Source organism: Copadichromis virginalis, linkage group LG15 (assembly GCF_057382275.1).
Source record: "Copadichromis virginalis isolate Kocher_CV1m ecotype Utaka linkage group LG15, C_Virginalis_male_GT1.1, whole genome shotgun sequence".
NCBI classification, from domain to species: Eukaryota; Metazoa; Chordata; class Actinopteri; order Cichliformes; family Cichlidae; genus Copadichromis; species Copadichromis virginalis.
The window spans coordinates 34,753,523-34,767,587 of record NC_140632.1 but is presented as its reverse complement, the minus strand read 5'-3'; the positions used below and the strand labels follow the sequence as shown (position 1 = coordinate 34,767,587).

Here is a 14,065-nt window from a genome sequence, read left to right as displayed (position 1 = left end):
AGTTTTTCCTTTGGTTTGGTTTGACTTCACATGCAGAAGTCCAAAATGCATCCGTTACTACAAAACATGTAAGAATGTTCAGTCCACTCATTTGCCGGATGTGTCTGAGGCGGGAGCAAGAAAAATAAATACAGGAAGAAGGTGCCGTGTTCTGGTCTACTGGAGAACATGGAGAATTTCTTTTCATTTCACGGTTAGTTGTTAGCACATCCATAGTACCTTTCCGCATTAAGAATACAAAGCATACATGGCTACGGGACTTTTTTTTTTAACCTGAAACGTTTAACGTACACCTGATAGTTGGTTCGCATCATTTTCACACCTTCTCCAAAGGGTCTCGGTGCTGTTGTTTTGGTCCACACCCAAGTGTGATTACTGTGTTCACAACCAGACACACCAAATGGGGAAACAGAACCAGTGTCCGATTTAAACTGACAAAATACCGTGTGAAAATACCCTTAATAGCACCCTTTTTCTTAATTAAGCAATTAAGCAAGAGTTAGCTAAAGTTAAATCGTTCCATACTTGTTGCTGTAGAAATTAATCCCTGTATTAAGACCGATCAGTCCTAGTTAGCTGAAGTTGGGCCAAACTTTGTCTTCGAAAACTCAGAAGGGCACACCTGTTGTGCACTTTGTTGATTTCAGATACATGAAGTACCTGTACCCATATGAATGTGAAAAGAGGGCACTGAGCAACCCCAACGAGCTTCAAGCAGCCATCGACAGCAATCGACGGGAGGGCCGGCGACAGAGCTTTGGCAGCTCTCTCTTCACCTACTCTCCCAATGGGACTCCCACCATGCTGTCCTCGCCGAAGCTCCCCACGCCCAGCATGGGCTTAACAGTGGGCACCAACGGGACCTCGCTGGGTCACATCCACAAGATCAAGAAAGGTGAGATTTGCTTATTGCGTTGCATGCACATCGAAGAAAATTTACTGTTTGAGGGACATGTTCTTTGATGTTGATTGTTTTGAACAGTGTTGGTCAAGTTACTTGAAAAACGTAATCAGTAACTAATTACTGATTACTTCCCCAAAAAAGTAATCCCGTTACTTTACTGATTACTTATTTTCAAAAGTAATTAATTACTTAGTTACTTAGCTACTTAGTTACTTTTTAAAAACATGATTTACAACCTGAGGAGGTGATAAAGCGATAGATCTGTCAACCCAATTCTACTTTTTCTGCATAATCCATCATACAAAATGTAATCAAATGGAAAAGTATCTTTTTTTTAACTTGTTTTATCAGTTTTAATCTTTTAACTTCATGCATGAAGCAAAAATAAAATTATATGCACCGTTCTCTGACTTGAATAAATTTGTTTAACATTTAAACCTATTTTCTACACATTCCAGCACATAAAAGAAAATATTTTGTGTGTTTACACTCAGTCTTTCAAATAGATGCAAGTGAAACACAGCAGAAAATAAATAAAGTCAAAGACTCAGCGGTCCTTTTGCTCTATTTTCACCTGTAAAGCAGGAGTAGGGTAGGCGGAGGTTTACCCTGGTGCAGGTGTGTTGCAGCGGTCAGTGGAAGAATCCGTGAGTTTCTCTGTGAATTACCCATTACGTCGTTGCGCACTCGGTGCTTGTTTAGGGGGAGGTTTTTCGCTGTAAAAAGAAGTTTTCTTCCCACGCACAACGGACACTAATGTTTTTGTAACTTTTTATGGAATCAAACTCAAAGTAAGGTCAGTACTTCCACGCTTTAAACGCTGCACGCTCATACTCTCTCCCACAATCGATATGTGATCCACTGTTGATCTGCACACAGCTGTTGTCACAAACGTTGCACTTGCTTACGTCACTGTCATGAGACATTCTCGCAAAAAAATCACGGTTTTAGTAACGCAGTAACGCAGCGTTCCTACGGGAAAGTAACGGTAATCTAATTACCGTTTTTGCAATAGTAATCCCTTACTTTACTCGTTACTTGAAAAAAGTAATCAGATTACTGGTTTTGAATCAGGTTAAAATACATGGATATGGCAGTAACTTTGTCTACTCTCAGGTCAAAATGACAAATTCAAGTCAAGTATACGGTTTGTCAGTATAACGTGACAGTATAACGATTTACTCTTGACTGTGTTGGATCAAAGTTTTGAAAATTTAAGTTAAAATGAGGATCCACTGTGAAATCTTGAGAATTTTACTGATAGCACATTTATGATCAGAGATCATTTCTGCCAAATTTATCTCTTAAACGGAAACTCCGATCTTCAAATAAAGAAATAGCATCAAATCTGATTTGCTGTCATCTCTCTCTTTAAAAGAGCTTAACCCTGGGACCTTCCCCTAACACACTGCATCTTATTTATTATCTGTTTTCTGTGGTCACGCTGAAATTTATGTCTGGGGACTATAATGCATCATATGAGTTTGCTTGACTTTGAGTTCCCCTTTCTCTTTGTGCTGCTGGGCCAGAAGAAGAGGGAGGCCAGCCTCTGGCAGGCGTCAGCATGGCTCGTTTGCCAGCGGGGGGCTTGGCAGGTCACTCAGTGGCTGCTGTGCAGGCAGCAGCAGCCCATGCCGCCATGGCTGCTCAGGTGGCCGCTCTGGAGCAGCTGAGGGACAAACTGGAAGCAGGCGAGCCGCCAGAGAAGAAGATGGCGCTGTCTGCCGAGGAACACCAGCGACTGCTGCAGAGAGCGCTGCAGCAGAACCTGCTAGCCATGACTGCTCAGATACCTATGAACATTCGCATCAACAACCAAGGTACTGAACAGTGGAGCTCTGACATATTCGGGTAGAGAGAGAGGAACAAAACAACCAGTCAGACATGACTTTCATGTTTTGCACAGTAGCTGCAGGCTGTTCTACACTCTCGTTTGAGGAAATTCCTCCTTTATCTAATCAACATGAGATAAAAGAGTACACCACCTTTTTTACATCTCCCTGGTTTCAAAAGCTCAAAGATGCAAGAACACTGATTTTGCTGATGTGAAATGAAACTGTAATTTCTCACTTATTCTCGATTGTCAAGAAAAAGCAAATGGCCAAGTCCAGATAAAAAAGCAATATTAAGGTTGCTGGGAAATATTAAGTCGATAATGTCAGCGTGAGCGCTAGCAGCAGTGATCTGTGTATGAAAACACCCACGTGAAAATGAAAATGTCACCTCTGGTAGTGGTTAACATGTAAATGAACAGTAAAAGAAGAAGATGAATTAATGTATTTCAAATGGTAACGGTCGGTTATTAGAGTGCATTTTTAGGGACATTCGTTTGTTTGTTTTTAACTATTCCAGAGTTGAAGTTTATTTTTGTCTTTACTGCAAATCAAAATGAACTAAAAATAAAAATCTGGAGTTATTACGACATCACAGTTACTCTTGGCATCACAGGTTTTTACATTTCATTGTTGCCAGTGCGAGCTAGGTTTGACACATTTCCCTTTTCATGACAGTTAGTATCTCAATGCATTCTTGTAATCTCACCACAAACCACAGCACCCAACTGCGAGAAAGTAACACCTAGCAGGGCTATAGGTTGACCTGCTTAGCTTATAGAAGCAGCGTGCGTGCATACATACATGCATGATTATCTGTGTGGGGATTCCCTTCTGTAAGCACGCACCTTGATCTTATAGAAGGATTTGTCTCGGTTACTGTCTATCTGATCGTGCACATGAACCATTTCTCGGTAAGTGACTTATGAGAAATGTTCATTGGGACATTTTTGAAAAATTCAGTTTTGCTCCTACTGTGGGACGGTTTTGTTTCTCCATTTGGTTTGAGTATTCTTAAGTCAAATCTGGATCCAAAAATGAATAAGGATGAAAACTGCTTTCTTCCAGATGGCAGACAAGACTCAGCTCTGAACCTCACCACCAACGGCACAGGGAGCATCAGCATGTCCGTGGAGCTCAATGGAGTGGTATACACTGGTGAGCAGCTCCTCTGTAACTTAAGGTGACACAACAAAATGTCAGATATGAGCTCGCTGCTTCGCAGTTAGTCATGAAACGTTAAGTATTTCCAGTAAGACTCTTGGCTGACTTACAGATCTGGAGAAGCATCAGATTGGTATAGAGACCAGCCCCCTTTCTTCCTCCGAATGTTCCTATCAGCACCTTTTTTGTTTCTGTTTCATATGTTGTTTCGTTGCTTATTTGATTTGTGAAGAAATGGAGAAATGATTATAGCTGTAAGAGATGTTACACAGAGCAGATTATTCCTGTTTTGTGGCAAAGCAGAGTTGTGCAGTAACATCGTAGAGTGTTGTTGTTGGGGGAAGATTACCAAGTTTGGTAAGACCTCAGTCTCGTGGGCCTAGACCCCTTGGATAATCTGGCTGTTGGAGATTGCTTAATGTCGTTAGGTGAAATTGGTCAGAAATAGGTGTACAGTTGTGCACCAAAGAGCTCTTTGGGACTGCTTTAGTCACTAGCAGAACGCTGCTGTCTCCTGTAGTTTAAATGGCAGGTGCCGGCTTGTCTGCACATTCTCACTGACTATTTGCAGAGCTGCAGTGAAACGTCAGTGTGACTCAAATGGGAAACTGAGCACGTTTACCTTGAAACTAAAAACTAAACTAAAAATTTGTATCTGAAGCTGTGTTCACACATGAAGTGATTCTCAGTAACCAGAGGCATTGAATTGCGTTAAGAGAATAAAAACGGGGCGAAGACAAAGTTGGCAATGTGATTGAAGTATCTATCAAGCGTTGATAGCCGGTAGTAAATAGAATAGAGGGTTACCTAGGTAACTAGAGCCTGAATGTTGTTAGTGACCAGCTGTCAGCTTCAGATTGATGCGTGAAGAGCAAGTCTCTTCTGGTGCAGCTTAAACAATGCGTTTCAAATGGCACAACTTTTTCTTTGAAAGTGAATGTTCGCTTTTCACCGTTTGACTACTAACAGGTGAGCAGTTGGCACCTGTGTCTGCAGACAAGTCAGCTTCTTCCACACAAACTACATGCGACTATAGCAGTTGCAAGGAGGTTTTTGTTGAAGCACCTTCCCCCTCGAGCAACCACTCGCCAGTTGGTCAGGAAAGGCAGTTTTTTTCCTAGCAAAAAGTGGTCGCCAAGCGGTTGCAGATCAGTATATACAGACTGTAATTCAAAGCATTTGACAGATGTTTTGTACTCTGACTCCTTTTTGTTTTCCCTCTTGTCGTTTTCTATCCAGGCGTTCTTTTTGCTCAGGCAGCACCAGGGTCAGCCTCGTCTGGTGCATCTGCATCGTCCGTCACCAACAAGGCTCCCAGCAGTCGCGTCGCTCCGCAGCAGCAGCAGCAGCAGCAGCAGCAGCTGCAGAACACACCTACCTCAAACTCCAGCAACTCATTGTCTTAACAAACTCCCAGCCTTTCCTTCATTCATTTTTTTATTTTATTTACCACGCTAAGTGAAGCCAAAAAGCAACCTCATTTTCTATCTCACCAATGCCAAAAATAGAAAAGAAAAGAAAAGAAAAGAGAAGAACCATAAACCATACAGAAAGACACAAACTGGAACTCTTTTCACTTGAAGTACACTATCTCAGGTTTCCTCTCACAAACTCTTTTGTTCTTCATCGCCAAAATGATCTTGAAAAAGCAAAATCTCCCAACTGAGAGCCAGTATATGCTAAACAAAGACATATGCACAGCCTGTGAATTATTTATTTCTGCATCAATGTACAGATTATTTGGAGAACAAAAGAGAAGATAAAAACTAGGAAAGCATTGTTTACACACACAAACACAGCTACTGACTGACAATGATGTTTTATCCTTCAGGGGAGAGATTTTATTTTAAGTTTTCATTGTCATTATTGTCATTATTTTATTCTCTTTATTGTTTTTTTTTTTATCATTTAAATCTTTAACAATCTTTTCACTGCAGGAAAAAAATCTATATTAAGAATTCTATACCAAAAAAAAGAATATCATCTATTTTTAATCAGAATAACTTTAAGGATAAGTGTTGTTTCTTCAGGGCATATATAAATATATATAAATATATATAAATTGTACCATTGTGACCTCATTTTGGGTAAAACCTTATACACACGGCAGCCGTTTTGAGTGTCTGTGTGAGATAACAACGCAGGTCTGTGCTCCTGTCGTGTGGGGACGTATGCATTACATCACAGATTCTCCTGTGAATAGACAGAGTGACGTCGGCGTCCCGACTCAGACTAATGCAAAGGAGCACGCATTGGAGGCGGGCATAGTTGTTCTTCCTGTGACGCTCGGCTAATTTAGCTAGAAAATCCACTCCTGTTTGTTGACACGAGGCTTGTTAAATACACCTTTTACCTTTTTTTTTCTTCTCTCTCTCCATTATGCTGGTAGAGTTTTCAAAATGGCTGTTTTTGTAAGAGTAAGGTCAGTTTGTACAGGCGGTAAAATTAAGTTGTTTCTTTTTGTTTTGTTTTTTTTCCCACCTCCCTGCACCTCATCACAGGATGGACTTTCTCAATGCTGTCCACACCAAGTGTTCCTTTTCCTGTTTAGGGTTCAGATTTATGTGGGAAAACACAGGTTTTAGGTGAATGTTCTCACGTGTTTCTCGCTCTTAAACAAATATCCCACTTGACAGAGCACTGCTTTTCCACGTGTTGAAATCTGCTTTATCTTCTTTCTAACTTGGCCTTTAGTGGAGTGATTGTCTTTCAAAAAAAGAAAAGATGCATGCATGTATTTGTAGATAAAAAGCCCCCTTAATGAGATATGAAGTGATTTCCCATCTTAGGTTCGCAGGAGTCGAGCGTATACTGAATCTTTATTATTGCAGAGCTGCTCAAATGGACAATCAGGTGTCAGGAGTTGCTTATCTGGGCTTCGGACGAGTGCTTTTTTCAGCTCGTATGTGACATTGTGTTGTGTTTTCTTTTTTGGCTTTGTATTATAGATTTCAGATGCTTTTTATTTTTATTTTAGCGTTTTCAGCTTTGTTTTTGATGAATTTGTGTGTCTTCTGATCCAAGTGCTTCTTATCCCGCGCCTTGAGACGAACAGGGTCTCATTAAGGTTAGCTTGCAACCTGTCCGGGATCCTGCGATGGCTGAGAGGTGATCGCAGCTTGTGGCCTCGCGTCTTTGTACAAACTCTGTTAGCTTTACAAAACACAGAGGAGAATCTGTGTCATTTGTGTCCGTGCTTTTTGAAGTCAGTCAATCAATTCAGCTTTTTGAACTTTAACCTGTTACCTCTCTGAACTGTTAACCGTTAAAGATTGTTCCCCACAGCCCCGACACACACGCGCGCACACACACACACACACACACACACACAGTCACCCCACTTCACAAAGCAGCTTCATTCCTACTGACGTTGGAAGTCAATCAGGCTTTGTACGTGGGTTCTGTTCAGAGACCTTAACACAGCATGAGCTGACCAGAGAGCGCGCGGTACCTCAGTTTAATCAGTTTTTACCGTTCAAGTCAAATATCACCAGATGGCTGTCGTGGCTTTGATTCTGGACTCACTTCTCAGTGGGAAATTACCACCAGCTGCTACAGAGCAACTGGTCATTACTTTTATGTTTTTTGTAACGGACCTCACAGTCATCACAGTGGCGTTCTTGAATTTCAGTGCAATGTCCACAAAGGATTGAACTGTCCATCCTCAGGCACAGGAAAGCAAAGGCGGACTTCAGATTTATGTAAAACCCTGCTCGAGACTTCAGAAACCATTTGATTTGCAAATCGAATAACTAAATTCGTTTCTCTCCGCAAAACGCTTAAGCGCCTTTTAGATGCGGAATACAAAACATTGCCGGCTTTATCTGTTTACCGTAAAGTTCCTCCTCCTTCTCAAAGATGAGCCCATGGCTGAGGCAGCGACAGCCACACTAACCTTGCAATAATTGCCAGACACATGCAAGAAGTGTTGCATTTGTGGCATCGATTGCCAATGTCAACTATGATGAGGTTAAACCACACTTTTGAACATTTAGAGTTGCGAGTGTGTGTCTGCGTTTGGTGCATGGTGCAACATCAAGCAGTAGCTGCTTCTGGTTCTCAGACGGGGGCTCAAGGAGGCCGTTCCACACAGACGCCGTAAACCGAACACACGGTTGCTGAGACACGATGATAAAACATTCAGCTGTTTGGCGAATTCTCCAGTGAACCCATGAGCACGTGCAGGACACCTTTCTGAAAAAAGTGACTGAAATTACGTAGTCAGACATGAGGCTGATGTGTTAGGACGCCGTCAGGCTCAGAGAGTGTCTACGTGTAGAATGTGTTGCTCTTCATTAACTCAGGCGTACAGCTGATTTAAATGTTTGATAAGTGCATCTCTTAGAAACACAGTAAACACTTTGTGAATGTGAGATTCAAAGGCTCAGCTCCATGAATGTCATCTGTCTTTTTTTTATGCCCTTACAGTAATGGGTTGGTATGTTGGAGTACTGCGTAGGCCCTAACCAAAACAAAACAAAAGGGGAAAATGACAGCCCTCACGTATTCCTGCTTCCTTGTATCTGCAGTATGAGTGGATACGAGGGCTGTTTTTCTTTGTATCAGGAGTAGCAGGTGTCACAGTTGCCAGTAATGGCTGACAATCAAATAGAGACGTACTGCGGCTGGAAGCATGTTGGGGGAGGATGGCTGGAGAGAAGCTAAATTCAATCAATCCCAATCTAAAGGATCAACACTGCTTTTTCACATTTGACCCTGTGACCTTTTGGCCCCCAAGGCAGCTTTTAAAGCACCCTCCCCCCCTTCGGTGAATCCATATTTATCGTATAACTATCGACTGCTTGTGTGTGATATTTGCACATGAACAACAAAGGTACCGCCACTCGACTGTACTCGCTCTCTCTGTGGACGGCAGCATTTTCAAGGAACATGTTCTTAACATGCGCGGTAGCAACAATCATGAGACGTAAAGACAATGCCGTATACCTCCAAACACTCTCGACATCCCTTCAACCACAATCAAACCCCGTTTCTACCTCAAGGACTAAAAGCTTTGGCAGATTTCTCCTGCAGGGCCACACCTGGGAGAATCCTGCTGGAGGCTGCGCTCAGGCCAAAAAACCCCACTCAAGTGATGGTGGTGCCGGTTCATAAGGATTTTAAAAGAGATTGTAGTGACCACAGACAATCAGCTGAAAATGCAATTCTCACCTTTAATGATGACCATTTTAGAGGCAGCTCTTTGGCAAGAGCTCCCCTCAGTGGAAGGTTTTTGTTACAGCGCACAATCAGTCAAAGTTTCCTGTATGGGGGGGAAAAAAACATGGAAGGATATGAAGGCTTCAACTATTCCATTTACTTTCTTTTCCTTTCTTTACTTCCTTGTGGTGTTTCCAGAGTTTAATGTTTGTGGGGGATGTAAAAGCTTCAGAATCAGCATTCAGATCACGGAACACTAAAACCAAACTTCACAGGCTTTTAGAATCAGTAGCTCTGCAAGGCACTCAAACAGGGAAGTGGTTCAGACAGGGAAAATGCAGTCTGGCCTGTATCAGTGCAATCATGTAGGATCCTCTGGTCAGAGGTAGTTCATCTCTGATATTTTAAGGCACAGTGTAGCTAAGAAAACTGCATCAGTCTTAACTCTGTAGCCTGTAGAGTTGTGAAAAACAGATTTTTGTTCAGGCTGGAGCTTTCGTTTTTTATTGTATGGTAGGAAGTTTGACTCCTATAGCTTACAGATGTTTTCCATCATTAGATTAGACAATGCCTGCGCAACATGTTTGGCTTTTTTATTATTTTATTCGTCTTTAATGGCCCTGGACTGTTTTCAGAAGCCTGCTTCGTTTGACACTGTTGTACAGACTTGAACAGCAACATAACTCATCTATTTTGCCTGTCTTGGAGTCCAATTTTGATAACAGTATGTTAATATCAGCACAAACCCTCAGAGTCTATCGCGATCGGCTCGCTCGCTCTCTGTCTCATTCGTAACTTTTAAGTGTCTGAATCTCAGCTGTTTTTGATCCCAACCAGAGCTGTAGATAAAATAACTGCTTGAAAAACATGGTTCTGAGGGTCTTGCTTGGAGCGTGACTCCTGCTCCCACCTGCTGCCGACATGGACACTTTGCTAGAACATTTACGGGTTAAGGCGCATGTGGGGCTCGAGGACTTTTGACTGGACTTCACCACTCACCTTACCTCAATCAGGGGGACTGTGGATAGGGAAGATGATGATGATGATGATGATGATGATAAAATAACAAGATGCCTTCTGCTGTGACAATTGTATGAATTAACATGTATTACTAAGACTCATTAAGTAGATTATTTCTGAAAATGGCTTTTAGGGCTATGGATATATACATTTTTTTTTTATTGTTTTTTGTTTTTTTGGCTATTTCCCTGCTTCTTTTTCCCTTGTTTTAGACATGCTGTAGCAACGGAGACACAGAGATTACTTATAGAGCAGATTTTTGAATACAGTGATGATACTTATAATGGTAATGTGATTATTATAGGGAAGCGTGTGTGTGTGTCTGTGTGTGTGTGTGTGTGTGTGTGTGTGTGTGTGTGTGTGTGTGTGTGTGTGTGTGTGTGTGTGTGTGTGTGTGTGTGTGTGTGTGTGTGTGTGTGTGTGTGCGTGAGCAAGTGAGAGCGTGTGTGTGTGTGAGAGAGAGCTTCACGTGTATCCTCAGAACAGAAACAGGACTCTGTCTCTTGTCTCTTACAACCTCTCAGGAAAATCTACCTCTACCTCCAGTTTGATGCATTTAACCCGGTGAGGGCTCAAGTTACAGTTTGGCAGGAAGAGGACACGAGAACGGGCGCCGGCGTTTGAAGTGAACTTCAGCCGACCTCGATTGATATGAACGCCGTGCTTGTGTTAGATACAAACAAGACATTCTTGGTTGAGAGGTTCATTTCTGACGCCGGGGCGTCCGCCGCCCTCTTGTTTGTCGTTACACTTTCGTAACACTTCTGCTGTTTAGCTTATTTGAGTACCAACAACAGGGAACCTCCAGCTCAACAGCTAACTACTACCAGTACTCTGACAAGTACTGCTTCTCGCACCACTGTCAGTTCAGAGTTTTGCAGTCTGCTCTATTAATGTGTGCTTATTCCTTCTTTTTTTTTTTTCTATCAATGATCACATTTTTTCACAAGTGGGATGTTTCCCCAATGGCCACCACATCAGTGATGTGGCAGCGGGGCAATGCAACTGTTTATTTTGAAGGGTGAAGATCTGTTCTTGCCTATTTACTCAATATATGTTAGTGTGAATACTTTTATTTTGAATCTGAAATTAATAAAATATCACCTTTGTTAAATGTCAGACGTGTTTTGGATGTTATTTTAAGTATTTGGGACTAAGATTTAACAGCCAGTTATCCTGAATTATACAGCCTCAGGGGAAATATTAGACTATGTCAGTATTTATTTAACAAAAATTAGACCACTAAGTACTAATGGTTTCACAGGAATTAAGAGATAGCAGAGCCAGTTGCTGCCAACCAGATTAATTGATCATCTTCAGGTGTGAGGAGCTCAGTAAAAGCAGAAGTTTAGACCCAGGCATCTTGCAATCACTTAGTCAACCATGAACTACTCGGTAGTAGATTTGAGCCCTATGGGAGTGTCCACCAAGAGGGACATGGACCCCCTATTGATCCTCTACTTAATCATACGAGCCAAGGTGTGGAAACGGGTGTGGGTCACAAACAGCTGAGGTTCTGGGCAAACCCACTGTGTACTCTGTAGACCAATGGATTCTAGAGTTAAAGATGAGGCCATCTGTCCAGCAAATGCTTGGCTGAAATGAAACAGGACAATGATCGCAAGCACTGCAGCAAAATCTGCAACAAAAAGGCAAAAAAACCAGGAAGCATCAAGGTGATGCAATGGCCCAGTCAGAGTCCAGACCTCAACCAGAGTGAAATGCTGTGGTCAGACCTTAAGATATCTGTGCATAAACGAAATCCCACAAACCTCTGTGGACTGAAGCAATGTTGCAAAGAAGAGTGAGACAAAATTCCTCCACAATGATGTGAAATACTGAAATCTATGGTAAATGATTACTTCAGGTTATTGCTGCTAAAGGTGGTTTTACAAGCTAAAGAGTTGTGGGGTGTACTTTAGTTTTCCACACACCGCTTCTGCATTTAGTCTAATTTCACGTTAACTAAATAATGACAGAGTGTAATATGTGTTAGAAATCAGCCAAGGTGCCATTGTGTAGCCTGTAGGCCGTTTGTCTGTCCGTCTATGGATATGCCTCACCAGACCATCACTGACACACCACCAAACAGTTCATGCTAAACAATGTTACAGGATGCATAATGTTCTCCACAGCTTCTTCAAACCCTTTCACGTCTGTCACATGTACTCAGGGTGAACCTGCTCTCATCTGTGAAAAGCACAGGGTGCCTGTAGTGGACCTGCCAATTCTGGTATTCTTGGGCTCTGTGGTGCCAGTCAGTGAGGGCAGAGCCCACTAAAGGACATGGAGCCCTCAGGCCACCGTCATGAAAGTCTGTTTCTGATTGGGTATTCACACCAGTGGCCTGTTAGATGTCATTTTGTAGCTCTGGCAGTGCCCATCCTGTTCTTTGCACAAAAGAGCAGATTCTGGTCCTGCTCGTGGATTAGGGTCCTTCTGCAGCCCTGCCCAGCTCTCCTGGACTAACTGCATGTCTGCTGGAATTGCCCCATGCTCTTGAGACTGGGTTGGCAGACACCTGAAGGAGTTGGAAAGAATGTCAGTGGCCTCCACCTGTAAAGCCTTTTCTGTTTTGTGTTTTCATTGTTGTCTAGTGTACTTGTTGTTAATTTCATTAACACCAAAACAGCTGGAACTGATTAACAACCCCCTCTGCTGTCCCAGATGTTTAACTGATGATGTTATCCTCTAATTAGAAAAGGTTAAAAGGTTTTCCTTTATTTTTAGATTAATTTTACTCAAGAAACTGTTGCAAACTATCTAACAGAATATAAAGACTGTAAAAGCAACACCAGGGTTATTACTTGAAATCTTAAGATACTGCTTAAAATGAGTAGATCAATAATAATGTTCCTCTTGTACCTTTCCCATTGTAGTGTACATTTCAGTGTTTTTTCTGTAATGCAACCGTACTCTGACTTGTATCCCCATGTGATGTCTGTGTTGTATGTGTAAGGTCGGGGGCGGGTTCATTCCACTGCAGGGCAACCTGCCACTGCATGTGTCAAATAAACTTTGAACTTGAACTTGATTGTCTCATTCTGAGTTGTCTTTGTACATTTACGCTGCTGCAGCACTTGTGTCTTTGACCTTGACTGCATCGAGTTGTTAAAATCCATTTACTGAAGCTTCTCATTTTACACATCTTATGGAAACTTGCAACCTAAAATAAACAAATACTAATGGTTATGAGCCTACCACCTGTTCACAGTATAGTCTTTGGAAATTATTTCTACATTAGTGAAAACAATTTAGCATAAAAAAAGTTTTTTTATTTTTTCATTTAATTGTTATATTTTTTTATTATTTGAAATATCTTGATAAGCAACAAGATTTGTATTAACAAAGGTGGTTGTGGGAGTATTTTAAAGTGCCATGCTGACGGCCAGATCCACAAGAATTTGAAAAGCTTTGTCTCCTCTGTACACAAATTCAGTGGATCTTTAAAAAAAAAAAAGCTAAGAGGTTTTTCTGCAAGAATGATGGATAGGTATGTAAAAAGGATTCAAATATCCTCTCCCAGAGATGCTGGACATGGAATGGCTTTACCATGTGCTATTTCTTGTGACTGAAGATGCAGCAGAATGAATTACAACTACAGTATGCTTAAACTGCATTGGATGCAGCCAAACCGATAGGATGATGTCTTGCAGTACTGATAGGCAAATGCTTTGTCTCCTGAAGTCAGCTGGTCTGAGGGTGTGAGGAGAAAAGTCCTACAAACAAGCAGCAACTGAAGGCAGCTGTAGGAAAAGCCTGGCCAAGCATCCCAAGGGAGGAAAGTCAGAATGGTCTGATGTGCATGGATGCACAAGATTTGCATCCAAATTTAAAATGATCATTGCAGTTACTTATCAAAAGTAACAGACTCAAGCACATAGGAAATGAAGGGGAGAGTGCAGGCAGGGTGGAGACGGGTGTAAGGGGTGATTTCTGACAGAAGAGCAGTAAAAGTGAAAGGGGAGGTACAAGGTTTGGAGAA

General features: G+C 41.8%; 1 protein-coding gene across 3 annotated transcripts in view; it reads left to right on the top strand.

Moving 5' to 3' along the window:
• The window catches only part of arid3a (AT-rich interactive domain 3A), a 48,045-nt gene extending 36,846 nt beyond the window's left edge, over window positions 1–11,199 (top strand). For 2 of the 3 annotated variants that reach the window (XM_085433102.1, XM_085433101.1), the window contains exons 6-9: window positions 648–895; window positions 2,434–2,724; window positions 3,805–3,894; window positions 5,140–11,199. In XM_085433102.1, the coding sequence (XP_085289228.1) occupies window positions 648–895; window positions 2,434–2,724; window positions 3,805–3,894; window positions 5,140–5,306 (796 nt within the window). In that variant the 3' untranslated portion in view covers window positions 5,307–11,199. The remainder of the gene's footprint in view (window positions 1–647; window positions 896–2,433; window positions 2,725–3,804; window positions 3,895–5,139) is intronic. The other variant, XM_085433103.1, reaches the window with a different exon arrangement.
• Window positions 11,200–14,065: the final 2,866 nt, after the last annotated feature.